This window comes from Takifugu rubripes, chromosome 3 (genome assembly GCF_901000725.2).
Source record: "Takifugu rubripes chromosome 3, fTakRub1.2, whole genome shotgun sequence".
Taxonomy (NCBI): Eukaryota; Metazoa; Chordata; class Actinopteri; order Tetraodontiformes; family Tetraodontidae; genus Takifugu; species Takifugu rubripes.
Window position 1 is genome coordinate 17,188,913 of NC_042287.1, and position 18,815 is coordinate 17,207,727.

The 18,815-nt window shown below is 52.5% G+C and overlaps 3 protein-coding genes across 3 annotated transcripts in view; 1 reads left to right on the forward strand and 2 right to left on the reverse strand.

Moving 5' to 3' along the window:
- The window catches only part of edem2 (ER degradation enhancer, mannosidase alpha-like 2), a 4,611-nt gene extending 4,569 nt beyond the window's left edge, over positions 1–42 (reverse strand). Inside the window, exon 1 of the mRNA XM_029833968.1 lies at positions 1–42. This exon is cut by the window's left edge and continues 952 nt beyond it. The gene's annotated coding sequence lies outside the window, so the exon portion shown is untranslated.
- A 2,317-nt stretch (positions 43–2,359) lies between these two features.
- LOC101063096 (vasopressin V2 receptor-like) lies at positions 2,360–5,696 on the reverse strand. Its single transcript, XM_029833970.1, has 6 exons — positions 4,553–5,696; positions 4,222–4,467; positions 3,862–4,008; positions 3,566–3,687; positions 2,835–2,998; positions 2,360–2,746 (listed from the first exon to the last, which is right to left on the reverse strand). The coding sequence occupies exons 1-6, from the start codon at positions 4,805–4,807 to the stop codon at positions 2,562–2,564; spliced, it is 1,119 nt and encodes a 372-aa protein (XP_029689830.1). The 5' UTR covers positions 4,808–5,696; the 3' UTR covers positions 2,360–2,561.
- A 3,371-nt stretch (positions 5,697–9,067) lies between these two features.
- fam120c (family with sequence similarity 120 member C) lies at positions 9,068–18,785 on the forward strand. The gene is given in 15 exon segments (XM_029833423.1): positions 9,068–10,578; positions 11,552–11,798; positions 11,878–11,960; positions 15,458–15,586; positions 15,679–15,781; positions 15,973–16,046; positions 16,158–16,274; positions 16,659–16,824; positions 16,898–16,977; positions 17,166–17,186; positions 17,188–17,371; positions 17,582–17,801; positions 17,932–18,046; positions 18,139–18,348; positions 18,466–18,785. Coding segments are annotated over 15 exon segments (2,541 nt in total). The 5' UTR covers positions 9,068–10,065; the 3' UTR covers positions 18,745–18,785.
- The last annotated feature ends 30 nt before the right edge of the window (positions 18,786–18,815 follow it).

Here is an 18,815-nt window from a genome sequence, read left to right on the forward strand (position 1 = left end):
AGTCGGGGAGCGCAACAGACCGTTCCTGAACTCCTGTTGAGTCTGAATTGAGCATCTAAAATACTGATTGGCCAGGGGTGTGACGTCACAGGGCGGCGCAGCACGAAGGCTCCTGATTGGCTGGAAGAAGAAGAAAAAACTCACCACCCGGAAGTTTGGAGTGGAAAAGGTGGGGGGCGGTTATATGGTGGTTGTAATGATAGTGCTGAGCTAGTGAACCAGCAGAGAGGTTAAGAAGGTCGCACTTTAGTCCCGGGATGTTGTAATGCACCAAGTTTGTCTCTTCAAAGCTTTGTTACTGTTGCACATCTCAGCTATGGTCCCCGAATTTAGGCGGAATTCGTAATTTGGTAAGATGCATTTAAACTGAAGCATTGAGAACTTTGTAATTATACAACATATATTTTAGCTGTATTAAAAATAGAAGTCCTGCTAATGTTTCCTGTTCATTTATAGCTGTACAGTGCATCAGTTTAAACCTTTCTAGTTGTAATAAGAGTATTAGAGGCTGGTCTCTTGCCTGTAAATACATATAGAACTTGTATATAATCTTTTCACATGCACTGTTTTTATGCACATCCGGTTTTATGTCTTCAAGAGTGTTTGTAACAAAAGCGACTGTTGACTTTGAATAAAGATGTTGCCATAAAGAATTACAGATGTTATAGAGTCCAGTAAAACTACACGTCATGCTTAAACCACATTGCTGATCCTAAAAATGATCACATATATGGAAAAAAGATTAAATGTATATTTTTATTTCTAAGCCCTAAGAAGCAGCACATGGTGCCCTGGAGGCCTCAGCCAGATGTTTAAAGTTGACTTCCTGAGCAGAAGCAGCCGGTACGAAGGGCAGCGCCTCCATCGCTGGGAGGCGCTGCCCTTCGTACCGGGTCCAGCAGGTGATCATGTGATTTCAAAGAAGTGAGACGTTCTTGAAGAAAAGGCGGGGGGGACAGAGTCCACAGACAGGCCGCCTACTAAAGCTCCGGAGCCAGACTGGTTCTGTGTCAGTGCGGACCAGCTGCTCACAGGTTGTGAAGATGGGAAACATGCTTCCATGGAGATCCGAGACAGACTTGGTGGTTCAGTCAATGAACGATATCAACGCTCGTGGAGCTGCATTCATCAGACACTTCGACAGGCAGGAGCCCAGGTTGATACAGATCGCAGAAACCTTCGACCGCATCACCGCTGCGGTCCAGAAGTCGGTCCAGGAGGCCGAGGCGGTGAGGCTGGGAGGAGCAGTCACTGCTGGGGTGGGCGGTGTCCTCGGGCTGCTCGCAGCCCCGTTTACTGGAGGCGCCAGTTTAATAATAGCGGGTGCAGCCACGGCTGTAACCGGAGTCACCCTGGCTGTTGCTGCAGAGGTGGTGAAGACCCTGAAAGAGAAGGGAGGCGCCAAAGAGTTAGAAGCTCTGGGGAGGGAGTTCATGACGGCTGTTAAGCCACTGAATGAAGAACTCAAGGAGATAAAGGCCATGTCTCGACAACTTCAAATGGATTTGGCTGACCGGTGCCTGGCGGACAGAAGGAAGAAGATCACTAAGTCCCTCCAAGAGATGGCCGATACCTCAGGCGCCGTCGACGATGCTGTCAAATTCATCAACGACCTGATCCAGCTGGTCATGAAGCTACTGCAGAAGATCTCGACCGACAAAGAAGACGTCGAGTTGACCATCAAGATCATCGAGTCCAGTGACCAGTGTTGGAAGACCATCCAGCACCTGAGGCACATGAAGGAGGAGCTGCAAGGTATTAACTCCAGTTTACCGGAACTCTGCTGAGCTCCTCCACATCCGCCCTCTGGCACTGAAAACACCCGAGAACGATGAGGAACGTAGCTTCTGCTAATGCTAACGACCATCGTTTGGAGTCGTCTCCTGTTAAAGTCACTTCAACATTTGCTGTTTAACCTAATTTCTCTTGGCTCTGGATTGACTTGTAAAAAATATATCCCATAAAAGTAGTTGGATGTGTTTTTATTGAGCCTTTCAAAAGATTTAGCATCATTATCGATACCTGGACTTTTGCTTGGACCAAGTGAATTTTGTTTAAATTTGTTTAAATCATATTGTAAATGATTAAAACAGATGTTGGACAAGTGTTGCAGGACAACGTTCCGTCTTAATGGACAGCAAAGTTTTATTTTATCTGACCTTATTATGTTCATTTGCAACTTAAGAACAAATTAAAGATAAATAAACATATATTGATGGTTATGAGCTGTTAATTTGCTGTAAATTTCATGGAGATCACAGACAAAATGACGGCAACGCAAAAATCTTGAGTTAATGTTCATATCTGCCTCCCTGTTGATCCACGCCGCCCCAGCCGGGGGCAGCGGGGGCAGCGCGGCGCCCCAGCCGGGGGCAGCAGGGGCAGCGTGGCGCCACGTTTTCTGCTGGTGATGTCATGTTGGTTTTGTTCTCATGATGTCGTGTTTGGGGATTTTCCTTCCACACAATGATACAGCAAAAATAATCATCTTGAACCTGAATAAACTTCCAATGAAAAGGAACTCATCACAGTTTCTACTGTGCGGCTGAGTGCGGTGCAGCTCAGGAGCTGGAGGAGTGTGTGGCGCTGAACTCAGCGGGGACGGAGCCTCGGCGCCGCGGGCGGCGGCGACAGAGCAGCAGAAGGCGGAGCTCCGGGGAAACGCTGTTGGAGAAGGCGGAGTAGATCCAGGGGTTGGTGCAGGAGTTCAGACTGGCCAGCAGCATGAGCAGGGTGAACACTGCCCCTGCACACACACACACACACACACACACACACACAAATATAACACGCATGCAGTCTGTGTGTGCATGTGTGAGTGTGTGTGCACGCACCGTTCTGGGGTGGATCAGGGTCCCACGCAGCCCACAGCTGAACACTGAAGAACGGGGCCCAGCAGAGGGAGTAGACCAGGACGATGACCAGCGTCATCCTCACGGTCTTCGACAGGGCTGCAGTCACCTCTCCACCGGCGGCTTTGTGAGGCAGACAGAGAGACAGGCAGGCAGACAGACAGGGAGACAGGCAGGCAGACAGACAGGCAGACAGGCAGGCAGACAGGGAGACAGACAGGGAGACAGGCAGGCAGACAGACAGGCAGACAGGGAGACAGGCAGGCAGGCAGGCAGACAGACAGGGAGACAGGCAGGCAGACAGACAGGCAGACAGGGAGACAGACAGACAGGCAGACAGGGAGACAGACAGACAGGCAGACAGACAGGCAGGCAGACAGACAGATTTTACTAAAACTAAATCTCAGAGCTCTGATACACGACAATTTGTCGGTTAACTAAACTTAGCAAAATATTGTACTCTGGTGTTCTCCAGCTAGAGGTCAGAGGTCACGCTGCTAACCAGGTTAAAACATCACCCATGACTGGAAGCAGCTGCTCCCAGACACTCACGGGTGGATCTGGGATCCTTCAGCACGAGGGCTGAAGCATGTCGGGAGAGGACGGACCTTCTTCCTCCTCCTGCTCCTCCTCCTCCTCCTGCTGCTCCTCCTCCTCCTCCTGCTGCTGCTCCTCCTGCGGCTCCTGCTCCTCCTGCTCCTGCTGCTCCTCCTCCTCCTCCTCCTGCTCCTCCTGCTCCTCCTGCTCCTCCTCGGCCGGTGGGTCTGGGTGCAGCAGACAGGCGGCGCTTTGACTTCAGGTACAGATTATTGTGGATCTCCACAAAGATTTTCACCTGGAAGGAAAATAGTTCAGCTTTAATCTTTGAATTATTAGTTTTTCATTTTAAATCATTTTTAGTGTCAAGTTAAAAAAAAGAAGCTGAATTCCCAGTTGAACTTACATTAACTATCATTACTTGAACTAACACTAGTTAGAGTGAGTGTGTGTGTGTGTCGGTCCTATGAACCTGGCACACAGTGATGATGAGGACGGGGAGGATGAAGACTGCCAAGGTCATCCAGGTCACGTAGGCTTTGAGACCCCACGACTCAGCAAAGTTGCCCCAACACTCATAAACGCCTGGAGCAACTTCAGAACGTGAGAAGATAAAAGCCTGAAAATCAATTTCAGTTAGTTCTAAAACAGTTCTGGTCAAACCAGGAAAATCAGCAAAACTCTGAAGAAAGTGAAACGTTTCATTCACAGGAACTCGAGTTAAACAATCAGACGCTGAACTGTGGAACAATTACACGACCCGTCCCCGCCCCCCTTGTTTGGACCACGTCACCAGTATCAGAACAGACGATAACGTCTGCCCCCCCCCCACCTGTGGTAAGCTGAGCACCAGAGACAGCCCCCAGGCCAGCACGCTGTAGCTGGTGCTGCGGTGGGTTGCACCGCTGCGGTGGGCCTGCAGGGGGCAGCAGATGGCATAATGGCGATCCATCGTCATGGCAACAATCATGTAGGAGGAAGCAAACATGCCAAACACCTGCAGGTATTTCACCAGGCGGCACAAAATGTCGGGGCCCGGAAGGCGGCCCTTAGCGTCCCAAACCAGCTGTGGCAGAACCTGAGGGGAGAGGAGAAAGAGTGTGTGTGTGTGTGCGCGTGTGTGTGTGTGTGTGTGTGTGTGTGTGTGTGTGTGCGTGCGATACCTGGAACAGTGCCACCACCAGGTCAGCCACGCACAGGTTGAGCATGAACTGGTGGAGCGGATTGTGGCGCCGTTTCCGTCTCAGCAGCACAACCAGCACCAGCCCGTTGCCGAGCAACGCCATCACCAAGATGACAGCGAGCAGCACCACCTCCGCCACCGCCAGTGCGGCGTCACGCTGGCGGCCTGTGGCGTTGGCGACCGCCGACGTCCCGGCGGTGGCGGTCCGATCGGCGGATGGGTAGGAGTCCGTCATGGGGCGGCGCTGAGCGGGAGGAAACCCACATGTGAGCTGCCGGACCTTTGGTTCTGTCGGTGGTGCAGCAGCTCTGAGGCCCCTCGTCAGGGGTCAAGGGTCACTCTTAGTTGAGCCTGACCAGCACCGACCCGTTCGCACCAGCGCCGTGCTCACAAACAGCAGCTGGACTCAGTTCCAGCTGCTTCACGTGGGTCCGGCTGATGTTTCCGTGCTTTTATTTTGTTACTTATTTCAGTTTTTTAGATCTCTGGTCCGAACGGCTCCAACCAGCCTGAGGGGCAGAACCTTCCCGCTCTCTCTTACCGCTCTTCCCGTGTCAGGCTCGGCCGCTCTCATGGACGCACGTCAGGGTTTTCCTCCTCATCTTCTTCTCATTATCATATTTTAGTCATTAAAGTTAAATTTGAACAAACTCTCTGACGGTCCAGAACCTTCAGCACGGCTCCATCAGGAGTCCTCACTTTCATCTCACCGCAACAACGTTTTGTTTATGTTGTGAGAAGCGTAAAGTTTTCCAGAGATCAGCACTCATCGTCTGTGCATCCGTAACCGCGGCAACCACTTACATGCTGAAACCGCTGTGACAAACCGGGAAAAAGTGAGAGACTCACCTCTGCCTCAGCGTCGGGCCGAACATCTGCTGGAGCGGCGTGCACCTGATCTGCTGCTGCTGAGTGTGTGTGTGTGTGTGTGTGTGGGGGGGGGGTGATGACTCCTCCCACCTCCCCTCTTTGGGGCTCATTTGTTACGTTTGGTGTTAAAATTCCATCGGAGAATCAAGGATCTTTATTGTCGTTGTGACTCTCGCCCTTAAACACAACTCAGCTGCTTCCATTTCTGTTTCACTTTAAACGCTTTTGTGCTTTTTATCCACATCTGATGAAGGTTTCTACCCTTTTTTCTGAAGAATTTGGAATAAAATGTTCAAACTTAAATCATTGTTTTGCCTTTTTACCCAAATCTGATTCTCCATCATTATTATTGCAATAATAGAAAAAGAATATTTGAACGTTTCTGTTGTTCAGATGAGGTTGTGATGATGATCAAATATGACACACACACACACACACACACGCACACACACACACACACACACACACACACACGCACACACACACACACACACACACACACACACATTCCAGCCCTGCCCCTCTTATTCCCCTCGATTACTCCCTCATTTGGAGGAGCTCCTCATTATTGAGGGGCCTGCTGGGCGACGTGAAACATACACACAAAAACACAAGTGCACATTCATTTGCTTCGTCGTCGTGCTTCCATCTTCAGCAGCCCAAAGCTCCTCCAGCAGACCGTCTCCTCCAACCTTCCTGTTGAACAGGACGAGAACCTGCTGCCATCCCTCCAGCCAACCTGAGGTCATCCACCACCTGCACTGCTGCTCTGAGGTTTCACAGTGTGAAATGGAGGGATTCATTAACAAAATGAGCCCTTCTGGCCTGAGCTCTGTCACCGCTACGTTGATTAAAATCTCACCAGGCAGCTAGAGGTGCTAAACACCACCCCTGCCTCAAGTCTGGTCTTGTTCCATCTGCACTTCAAGCTGCTGCAGCAGAGGCTTGACTCCTTCTGGGAGGACAGACAGGCCAGTCCTGGAGTCTCACACGGTTCCTGCTGCTCACGGCGTCCCTCAAAGGTCCGTCACTGGTCCTGCCCTCTTTTCCTCTCCTGTACCTCCTCCAGGATGGACGACTGCAATCTCTCCTCATCAGGACCCAAGTGAGAACCTTCAAAGACCCGTGGGGATGCCATGGAGGGTCTGAAGGATGGGGCTGATGTGTTCCTGTCTGCAGACTCTCATCTGGAGCCTTCGAGCACTCATTGGATGTCTCTAATTTGCAAACTTGCACCAGCGTATTTGTGATTGTGGCAACGTCATGTCTAAAATAACAACTCCTCCTCCTCCAGAATCCGTGTACCTGAACCCTTACAACGCTTTTACTTTAGTATGAATATTATTATTATTATTCAAGCAGAGAGAGTCGATACATCTGGTTACATGATATAGGTTAGTAAGATTTAAAAAAAAACACCTACATTAGCTTTAGAAAATGTAAATTACATTAAAATAATTAATAGAACACTCACCCAACGCTGCTGATATTAATGGCTGATATTGTTTTTTTAAGTATTTGATATTGTTTTATGTTTTAAATGTTTTCCTGGAGTCTGACTCGACCAGAAAATTGCATTTAAATGTCGCCATCTGGTGGAATAAATACTACACTGCAGTCCCCGAAGGGTTGACCTCCCAGTGTAACCAGGCTGTGTGCGTGCGTGCGTGCGTGCGTGTAATTTCACTGATGATGCAATCAAAACTATAGTTTACAGATTTTTCAACTAAATTGGATCTATGAAGGTGAAGATGGCCAAATTCTACACATGTGGTGGCGGATGTGGGCCGAGGTGAGCTGATGTGGGCAGATGTGGGCTGATGTGGGCAGATGTGGGCCAATGTGGGCCGAGGTGAGCTGATGTGGGCAGATGTGGGCCAATGTGGGCCGAGGTGAGCTGATGTGGGCAGATGTGGGCAGATGTGGGCCGATGTGGGCCGATGTGGGCCGATGTGGGCAGAGGTGAGCTGATGTGGGCAGATGTGGGCAGATGTGGGCAGATGTGGGCCGATGTGGGCCGATGTGGGCAGATGTGGGCTGATGTGGGCAGATGTGGGCTGATGTGGGCAGATGTGGGCCGATGTGGGCCGATGTGGGCAGATGTGGGCTGATGTGGGCAGATGTGGGCCGATGTGGGCAGATGTGGGCCGATGTGGGCAGAGGTGGGCTGATGTGGGCAGATGTGGGCAGATGTGGGCAGATGTGGGCCGATGTGGGCCGAGGTGGGCAGATGTGGGCCGATGTGGGCCGATGTGGGCTGATGTGGGCAGATGTGGGCCAATGTGGGCCGAGGTGGGCAGATGTGGGCCGATGTGGGCCGATGTGGGCTGATGTGGGCAGATGTGGGCCGATGTGGGCCAATGTGGGCAGATGTGGGCTGATGTGGGCAGATGTGGGCTGATGTGGGCAGATGTGGGCTGATGTGGGCAGATGTGGGCCGATGTGGGCCGATGTGGGCAGATGTGGGCTGATGTGGGCAGATGTGGGCCGATGTGGGCAGAGGTGGGCTGATGTGGGCAGATGTGGGCAGATGTGGGCAGATGTGGGCCAATGTGGGCCGAGGTGGGCAGATGTGGGCCGATGTGGGCCGATGTGGGCTGATGTGGGCAGATGTGGGCAGAGGTGGGCCGATGTGGGCAGATGTGGGCAGATGTGGGCCGATGCAGTGATGAGAGCGGTGTGTGTCCTAGGATGAACTCGTGACCTGGCCATGGTGCTGTCATGAGGTTATTTATGTTCCTGTTAAATGCTGTGCTGTTAATATTGAAACCAAACACAGGGGTTGAGTGAACTATCAAGCACATGATTGCTGTGTGCACGTTTATACACAAGCAAGCACCCCCCCCCCCCCCCCCCCCCCCCCCCCCACACACACACACACACACCATTTATTTAGTTATAGCAGATAAAACCTCTGTTAATGAGCAACCATCTGAGGCAAACACCACACTCAAACAAAAGAGGTTGAATTCCCATCCCCACTTTGAGATGGGGACAAGGACGTCAGCATTGTAAAGGTGCAGCTTCACATCGTCATGGTTACTCCCCCCAGGGAGGCAGCACCCCCAGGGGCCCGGGGGCCCAGATAAAGCCCGGATTTCCCTCAAAGTACTTGGAAATGTTTCAGCACTAAGATAAACGAGAGGGGGCGACAAAGAGACACAACATGTGCGGGACGTTCTCTTCTACCTGTTACACACTAAGTCATCGATTTAACAAACAAGGAGCTGTTTTCTCCAGCAACTTTACATTTGTTTGTTATTCATAGTTTCCACATTCCAAATTTAAAACGAAGTAAAGAATTTGACGTGAGATTCGCCGCAAAACAACAACAATGTGCGACTGCTGTTGCTATTTAAAAGTCCCTATGAGAGCACTGGAGACTAATAATGAACAGAAAAGAGTTGTAGCCGTGGTTTTACTGGCATTACTTGTGTATCTGAAAATTCTGTTCCTCGGTTTTAACCACGTTTAGCCATCCTCGTCTGTATATTGGTTACTGTAGTTCTTGCAGCTTCTTACAGAAGCTTTAATAAATGACACAGATGTAGTTATAACACTACATTTCCCAGGTACCCTGTGGCCCCGCCCCCTCCCCTTCACTCCCTCGGTCTTCCCTCCCACTCCGCTGGGCCGCGAGGAAGTCGCAAGATGGCTGATGTCGCTTGGAAGTAGCGTTCCCCTCTGCAACATGAAGCCGTGAGTGTGAAAGGAAGCGAGGGAGGCACCATCGGGCTTTCGTTTTTATTTTCTTTTAGTTATTTTTCTTTTATTTCCTCAAACATCCATCTCATTCCGCGTCGTGTCTAACCCGGAGTTGTCTTCGGGAGTTGACGCGTCAAATCACGCCGGGGACCCCTGCCAGGAGCTAGCAGCTAGCCGCACCGTTAGCAGCGTTTGTACAGCTAGCCAGCCTGTCAGGCACACGGCTTATTAGTTTATTTAAATGGTAATTCTGACTTACAAGAACCACTAAGCGTCACCACGCGTGTCGGGATTCGGCTGAGGAGTTTAAAAAATAATGACAAACATTTCAGCTGTCAAATAGGATAAGGATCTATTTTATGAGCGGCTCGGTTTAACATGTCCGCGCAGTGGTCATCCAGCCTGTGGCTTGCTAACTAATGCGCAGTATTGCACAGTATTACCGTTTAATGTGGAGAGTTTAGAAGGAAGCGGCAATTTTCTCAACATTTTCGCCATCCCGCATTTCAGCTCTTTGACAGCAGTCACATTTCGGAAAGCGGTTATGCTACGGCTAAATTGTAGGAGCAGGAGAGAAAATGCACAACTTTTTCTGGTCGTAGGCAGCTACACTGGCCTTGCTGGCATCTCCCCAGGAATCCACAGGGATGGACAGTAAAGTGAGCAGACACAACCAAACTGAGAGTGGCATCTAAATATCGGGGAATAGGCGAAGCTTTCCGAGGCAGCGGTGCCAGCAGTTGAGGGGACAGGTTTCTTCCCAGTTAACCGAGGGACAGTTATCACTTCACCGGAGACCAGTTAGCTTGCCTGTGCACAGCTAGCTACCGTCTCGACCCACATCACATTACAAACACGGCATACAGGACCTATTCAGAGCCCACTCCCGGCCAGACACACAGGCTCACTAACACCGTCATGGGAGTGCAGGGCTTTCAAGAGTATTTAGAGAAGCGGTGCCCCGGAGCGGCGGTCCCGGTGGACCTCCTGAAGCTTGCCCGAACCGCGGCCCGCCAGCCTCCTCACCACCATCACCCACACCACCCACATCACCCCGGGCCCATGCCTCCCCCGCCCCCGCCTACAAGGATCTTGATCGACGCTGATTCCAGCCTGCAGCGACTCTACGGCGGCTACCAGACGGACTGGGTGTGCGGGGGCGAGTGGAACGCCATGCTAGGCTACCTGGCCGCCCTGTCGCAGGCGTGTCTGTACCAGGGTGGCCTGGAGCTGGTCGTGGTGTTCAACGGCACCCTGGGGAAGGAGCGCTGGCCCGAATGGGCGCGGCGTGCACAGAGCCAGCGACAGACGGCACAGCTGATCGTCAACCACGTCGGCAGCAAGGCCACCCCGCCTCCTCGGGCATGGTTCCTGCCCCCGGCCTGTCTCAGCCACTGCGTGCGCCTCGCCATGTTCCGCTTTCGAGTGCGGGTGAGTGTTATTGTCGTGCGTGTGTGGTCGGATGCATGTCGCTGACAGCAGCCTGGTAAAGTGAAGAGCTTTTGGGATTGTGTGGTGAAGCACTGCTGTTCCTGGGGGGGGGGGGGGCGGGGCTGTTGGTCCACTTCTATGTGCATCTTTAGGTTTCCTGCACACGTGACCTGCAACAGCCTATATATTACATCACCTGACCTCACTGATCCTGTCGTAGATGGCTGAACATCTGCAGACTGTCTCTACTATATTTAGCTGCTGTGTTGTGTTTCAATTGTGTTGCAATGCTGTTGTATTAGCTCAGATATGACATTAGCCTAAGACTATGCTACATGTACGTGTCCACGTTTCTGTACGAGTTAGAGCAAACGCACGGTGACTGTTTCCTACGGTGAAGTCGCATTATTCTGACGAGGCCATTAAACTACCGTGTTTCTGTCTCCTCGCCCTCCATAATATCCCGTCATCCTGCAGGTTAAGATGCTGGGGGCCGTTCATCCTCACTCATCATATATAATGTAGATATTTTGCACACTCCAGTGCAGCTCTGGAGGCTCACAGGTGTAGTTTGCTCTCAGGTTATTAGACGCTGCAGCCGAGACGTAAATACTGGTTATGCAGCGTCTTTGGAGAACGTCTATTGTCCGTTCTTCACCAGTCAGATATCGGCACCAGAAAGCCTGCGTGATCTAATCGGTCTTCCAGATTTGCATTTTTGTGTCAGTTATTGTTGGACTTTGAGATCACACAGCTGTAGACATTCATTCATTCATTCATTCATTCATAAATGTCGTTAGTGGTGAATTCAGCTCTGGAATAAGCAGGTGTAGCTCTAGCAGTACCTTCTGAACAGATGAATGAACTGTTCCTTAATTCAGGACAGGTGGAAACGAGGAGGACACACATGTTGTCAGTCTGCTTCCATTTCTAGAAACACATCTAAACCCTGCTGGTGACTCTGCTTTCACAGGTGGTTCAGACTCTGGAGGACCACCACCAGGAGGTGATGTCTCTTTACAGGGACTTTGGTTTTGCCGGCCTGATCGCTCAGGATTCTGAGTTTGCTCTCTGCAACGTGCCGGCCTACTTCTCTTCACACGCACTCAAGCTGAGCTGGAACGGCAAGAACCTGACCACGCACCAGTACCTGCTGTGTGAGGCCGCCCGGCAGCTGGGACTCAAGACGCAGCACCTGCCGTGCTTCGCTGCTCTGCTGGGTGAGCGCTCTTCTCCCCCCTCGTTACCGGCCGTCCCGTTCATTGAGAAACCCGTGATTCAAAGAGTTTTCTTCTGCAGGAAATCACATTCTGCCTGATGAGGACCTGGCTGCCTTCCACTGGAGCCTGCTGGGACCAGAACACCCACTCGCTTCACTCAAGGTACAGCACGACTCCACAGCAGAGCTACACCCAGAGCTGGCTCTAAAATAACAGACCCAGTTCAATTCAGGGCTACACTCAGGCACTTGGTTCTGACACCCACCACCAGCATTGGATCCTCCCAGTTCTCCTCAACACTTCCAAGCGGATTCGTTGTCTTTAATTGAACAGACTCCTTGAAATCAATCAATCTTTATTTATACAGCGTCTTTTACAATCAGAATTGTTTCAAGGCACTTTCCAGAATCCCAGGGCCTGACCCCAGACAAGCAACAGTGGCAGGAATAACTCCCCTTTAACAGGAAGAAACCTTGAGCAGGACCAGGTTCATGTAGGGGGACCCTCCTGCTGATGGGGGGGTGGGTAGAGAGAGAGGAGAGGAGGGGAGAGAGGATAGAATATTATTTATTTTCACGACCATAAGGCGCACCGTATTATTAGGCGCATGCTGAAACAGTAAAAATGACAACGGAAGTAAAACAGTTTCGACACATTTATTGAGCAAAATATTCATTCTTCCAAACCATCAAAGTTTTCATCTTCTGTATCTGAATTAAACAGCTGCACTATTTCAATGTCCAACATCCCGAATTCCTCTTCTTAATCATCTGAATGGGACTCACCGACCGGTTCCGACCCGCATATGGTGGCATAACCTGCCCGCCGCCGCCTCATAGATGTGGCTGGGCGCGGTTATCTTGTCGCGGGTTAGGGTTAGGGAAGATGGCCGCCCTCTCCTGGTTGGGGAAGATGGCCACCCTCTCCTGGTTAGGGTTAGGGAAGATGGCCGCCCTCTCCTGGTTAGGGAAGATGGCCGCCCTCTCCTGGTTAGGGTTAGGGAAGATGGCCGCCCTCTCCTGGTTAGGGTTAGGGAAGATGGCCATCCTCTCCTGGTTAGGGCTAGGGTTAGGGAAGATGGCCACCCTCTCCTGGTTAGGGCTAGGGTTAGGGAAGATGGCCACCCTCTCCTGGTTAGGGCTAGGGTTAGGGAAGATGGCCACCCTCTCCTGGTTAGGGCTAGGGTTAGGGAAGATGGGCACCCTCTCCTGGTTAGGGTTAGGGCTAGGGAAGATGGCCACCCTCTCCTGGTTAGGGTTAGGGTTAGGGAAGATGGCCACCCTCTCCTGGTTAGGGCTAGGGTTAGGGAAGATGGCAACCCTCTCCTGGTTAGGGTTAGGGAAGATGGCCGCCCTCTCCTGGTTAGGGTTAGGGAAGATGGCCGCCCTCTCCTGGTTAGGGTTAGGGAAGATGGCCATCCTCTCCTGGTTAGGGCTAGGGTTAGGGAAGATGGCCACCCTCTCCTGGTTAGGGTTAGGGAAGATGGCCACCCTCTCCTGGTTAGGGTTAGGGTTAGGGAAGATGGCCACCCTCTCCTGGTTAGGGTTAGTGAAGATGGCCACCCTCTCCTGGTTAGGGCTAGGGTTAGGGAAGATGGCAACCCTCTCCTGGTTAGGGTTAGGGTTAGGGAAGATGGCCACCCTCTCCTGGTTAGGGTTAGGGAAGATGGCCACCCTCTCCTGGTTAGGGTTAGTGAAGATGGCCACCCTCTCCTGGTTAGGGAAGATGGCCACCCTCTCCTGGTTAGGGTTAGGGAAGATGGCCACCCTCTCCTGGTTAGGGCTAGGGTTAGGGAAGATGGCCACCCTCTCCTGGTTAGGGCTAGGGTTAGGGAAGATGGCCACCCTCTCCTGGTTAGGGTTAGGGAAGATGGCCACCCTCTTCTGGTTAGGGTTAGGGAAGATGGCCACCCTCTCCTGGTTAGGGTTAGGGAAGATGGCCGCCCTCTCCTGGTTAGGGCTAGGGAAGATGGCCGCCCTCTCCTGGTTAGGGTTAGGGTTAGGGAAGATGGCCACCCTCTCCTGGTTAGGGTTAGGGAAGATGGCCGCCCTCTCCTGGTTAGGGTTAGGGTTAGGGAAGATGGCCACCCTCTCCTGGTTAGGGTTAGGGAAGATGGCCACCCTCTCCTGGTTAGGGCTAGGGAAGATGGCCACCCTCTCCTGGTTAGGGTTAGGGAAGATGGCCACCCTCTCCTGGTTAGGGCTAGGGAAGATGGCCGCCCTCTCCTGGTTAGGGTTAGGGAAGATGGCCACCCTCTCCTGGTTAGGGTTAGGGAAGATGGCCGCCCTCTCCTGGTTAGGGTTAGGGAAGATGGCCACCCTCTCCTGGTTAGGGTTAGGGAAGATGGCCGCCCTCTCCTGGTTAGGGAAGATGGCCACCCTCTCCTGGTTAGGGTTAGGGAAGATGGCCGCCCTCTCCTGGTTAGGGCTAGGGTTAGGGAAGATGGCCACCCTCTCCTGGTTAGGGCTAGGGTTAGGGAAGATGGCCACCCTCTCCTGGTTAGGGTTAGGGAAGATGGCCACCCTCTCCTGGTTAGGGTTAGGGAAGATGGCCACCCTCTCCTGGTTAGGGTTAGGGAAGATGGCCACCCTCTCCTGGTTAGGGCTAGGGAAGATGGCCACCCTCTCCTGGTTAGGGTTAGGGTTAGGGTTAGGGAAGATGGCCACCCTCTCCTGGTTAGGGTTAGGGAAGATGGCCACCCTCTCCTGGTTAGGGTTAGGGAAGATGGCCACCCTCTCCTGGTTAGGGTTAGGGAAGATGGCCACCCTCTCCTGGTTAGGGTTAGGGAAGATGGCCACCCTCTCCTGGTTAGGGTTAGGGTTAGGGAAGATGGCCACCCTCTCCTGGTTAGGGCGAGGGTTAGGGAAGATGGCCACCCTCTCCTGGTTAGGGTTAGGGAAGATGGCCACCCTCTCCTGGTTAGGGTTAGGGAAGATGGCCACCCTCTCCTGGTTAGGGTTAGGGAAGATGGCCGCCCTCTCCTGGTTAGGGCTAGGGTTAGGGAAGATGGCCACCCTCTCCTGGTTAGGGTTAGGGAAGATGGCCACCCTCTCCTGGTTAGGGAAGATGGCCACCCTCTCCTGGTTAGGGTTAGGGAAGATGGCCACCCTCTCCTGGTTAGGGTTAGGGTTAGGGAAGATGGCCACCCTCTCCTGGTTAGGGCGAGGGTTAGGGAAGATGGCCACCCTCTCCTGGTTTAAAGTAAGCCTCATTCATACGCGTCTCGCTTAACCGGCGCCATTTTAGGGGATCCTTACGCGTCGGTGTGCCGCTAATCGATGGGCGGATCGTTTACCGTAGTGCACCCACCAAAGGGGCACAGCAGATTTCGGAGCTCAGTCCACACACAAGGCGCACTGTCAATTTTTGAGAAAATCTCAGTGTTTTAGGCGCCTTATAGTCGTGAAAATACGGTATACATACAAAATACATTATATTGAATTGAATTAAATTGAATTGAATAAGCTGCTGGTTGAGCAAAACAAGCTTTTTGTGCAAATATCTAGTGTTCCAACCGTGGTCCGTGTAAACAAACCTGCCAACCTCTGGTCATGTTCCGAGCAGGTAGGAGGGGCTGAAACTTGCCTGGATGGTTTCCTTTAACGTTGCAACGTTGGACGGTTCTGTTGCTCAGCAGTTCTGCTCTTTTGCCCCATCAGGTGCGAGCCCATCAACTGGTGCTGCCGCCCTGCGAGGTGGTGATAAAGGCCGTCTCAGAATACGTCTCCTCCATCAAAGACCTGGGCAACCTTGACGCCATCGCCAGAGACGTCTTTAAACAGTCGCAGGTCGGCCGGTGCTGCTGGGCCCAAACGCAGATGAGCCGTGTTGCCGTGCGATTGAAGTGGAACGATGACACCATTTTGTCTCTGCTTTCTAGTCTCGAATGGAGGACAAAGTGGAGCGTTTTAAGAAAGCAGTGGAGTATTTCTCAGCTGCCTGTAAGCCCCGCTCACCCAACCTGGGCCCCCCCTCCTTCATCTGTGAGTGCTGAACAAACGGCTGCACAGTAGAAGCAGAAAAGAACCAGAACCATCAATATTTATACAATTATACACAATAATGGCTCATTTCTACCCGTTCAAAGTGGCAAAATATACATTAATACATGCTAACTGTCCAAAGCCTATTTGCATTTACTTAAAAGCTGTTCTTGCTCCCACCCCCTGCTCAGTATCTGGTTTTGGACCCAATCTGTTTGGGGGACCACCTGGTCACATGGGACCGATGCAGCCTGGGAAGAATCAGGTAGTTCATCAGTCTGGTCTCGTGTCACATCGTCCCCCCCCCCCCCGACAGCAGTTACAGCCATATTAGGGCGCTTTTCTAATTTTCAACATGTTTCTCTTCCTTTCGTAGTTTCCACCTCCTCAGTTTCCAGGACTAAAGCCACCTTATCCAAACGCTCCGTATGGACCTGGCCCCGCCCCTCTCTTCCAGAACCCGCCACTGCACATCAAGAGTGCAACGATTCAATGACGAGCAAGATGGGGTTCTCCGAGTGGTCCGCTCCGTACGACTCTGCTCAGGGTGGGGGTCGGTTGCCCAACCACCACAGCAACACGCAGCCGGGGCCCTCGCCGTCTCCCTCCTCCTCATCAGACGGAGATGAGCCCAACGACAGCAACGCAAAGTGAGGGCCCGGCTTGCCCGCTGGTAGAAAACCGTAGCGCTCGCCATAGGCACTTGTTCAGAGCCAGTTTGTTTCTAATGCTTCCTTTCGTTGCCACGGTTAGGCCAGGAATTCTAGAAGCAGCAGAAAAAGTAGTTTCACTAAACTTTGCTGCATTTCTTGTGGCCAGATTTTGGCTCTTGTTGCCAAGGACGCGCGATCGTTCGCTCATTTCACTCGTCTTGCAGCCATTTGACAGACAAGACGACTCGGTGGGAGGATCCTGCTGGGTCGGACTGGCTCAGCATCTGGAGACGGTTCCCAGGGCAACGGGAAGCACGTCAAACATTCCATCACTGTTATCGATGGCGACACGAAGTCACATGGACATAACCACGCCCCCCGCTGCCTCAGGTGAGTACCAACTGAAGCATTCCGCCCCCGAGCTCAGGTGTGCGTCACACTGCGCCGCTTCTCTGCAGGTCAGTGCTGAAGTACTATCGTGTTGCCGAGCACAGACACAGACGAGGACTAATGTACCCCCAGATCTACCACATATTGACCAAGGTAAAGGTTCCACTCCTGGAACGTCTTTATTCCTTTATTCCCACGTAAACACACCCGGCACATCGGTGCCTGAGCTCTGACGCTGGAGCACAACCTGAAATCTGTCCATTTAAAAAACACCAGCGAGGAGCAAAGGTGATCCCGCCAGCTTCCTCCCATCCACTCTCTTCTTCTTTCCTTTCCCTCAGGGAGAGATGAAGATGCCAGTGTGGTATAGAGGATGAGTGCAACTCGGAGCTGCCTCCCGCCTCTCTCCTCTTCCGTACAGCCAGACAGTACGCGTACGGCGTCCTCTTCAGTCTGGCTGAGACAGCAAGCGCCGCCTGGAGAGAGGCTTGCTCTGCGCAAAGAGAGCCCCCCTCGAAGGCAAGCCCTCAGATGAGTAGAGATTATTGTAGATTCACACATTATTGGCCGGTTCTGCTCAAGGCTCCTGTGTAGGAAGAGTTTTGGGTTTACACTCAGTAACCAAGGCAAAACCGTTGAAGCTGCCGTGCTCGGACGTGTTCTACCAACAACTTAATTATCACTTTAAACCTCCAACGTTGTCTCTTTATGGTGTCTGTTGGCAGTTCCTCCCGTCATCGTTAAGGAATTGGTGTAGCAGCAAAGCCAAGTCGGCCCCTGACTCCGGAGCTGGTCCCAGCCCTTTGTTTCCGGGAGTGGACGTGTCCCAATCTGCGGCGCCTGTGGTTGGGGCGGGCCAGTGAAGACCGCTCCAGGAGAACCAGGGCTTTTCTGGCCTGCCTGCGCTCTGACTGCCCAGCCCTCCTCAACCCAGCACAGGTCCCCCAGCATCTGCTGCTCATGTGCTGTGTGCTCAGGTATGACTGAGCTGACTGCTCACAGGTCTGACTCCCGCTACCTGGGCCAGGTAGAGGGAGTCAGACGGTTTGTTCTGGGCCATCAGGGGCTTCTCTGTCGTTCTGAGGTGATTGTAATGTTGCTGTCCAGGTATATAATGCAGTGGCCTGGGGGGAGGATCCTCCACAGACATGAGCTGGACGCCTTCCTGGCTCAGGCAGTTTCCAACCAGCTGTATGAACCTGACCAGCTTCAGGAGCTCAAGGTGCCCCCACCTCTGGTGGCATCTTCATGTTTCCTTTTGCTACTATAAGCTCCAAGAAGAGACGCTAACTCTGGTTTTTCTGGATCTGTCAGGTGGAGAAGGTGGACACCCGAGGTGTGCAGCTATCTTCCCTCTTCATGGCCGGCGTAGACACAGCATTGTTCGTCAATGATGTTTGTGGACAGCCGTTGCCATGGGAACACTGTTGTCCCTGGGGCTTTTTTGATGGCAAACTGTTCCAGAGCAAATTAGCCCGAGCTGCAAGAGACCGGTCGGCTTTGCTGGACATGTGTGAGGGGCAGGTAGGCCGTGATCTCATGTGGTTCTCAGGGTACCGGACTGAGGAACCCTGTTACAACATTGATGATGTTAATTGCCCTTAGATGACCTCCCTCTAACTAACGGTCACCTCTCTGCAGGAGGAGCTGGTGTCCAAAGTGGAGAAGATGCGTCAGGCAATCCTGGAGGGCATCAACCTAACCCGCCCTCCTCCACCTCCCCCGCCTCTTCCACCTCCTGCCTTTCTGCCCCCCACCATGGTGCCACCTTTCTACCCCATGCCTCCGCTCTACCCGCCTCGTCCAATGGGCGGCATGCCCCCGCACCATCACCCACATCCTCCACACCACCCTGCGCAGCACAGACCCAGAGCCTTCCCAGGTCTGTGGTTGTCCTTTAAGATTCTGTGCCCTCATTAGGACCTGACCGTCCCCTCACTAATTACCTTAACGACCACACAATGTTCTTGAGTGTCCCCCCACAAGGGTTG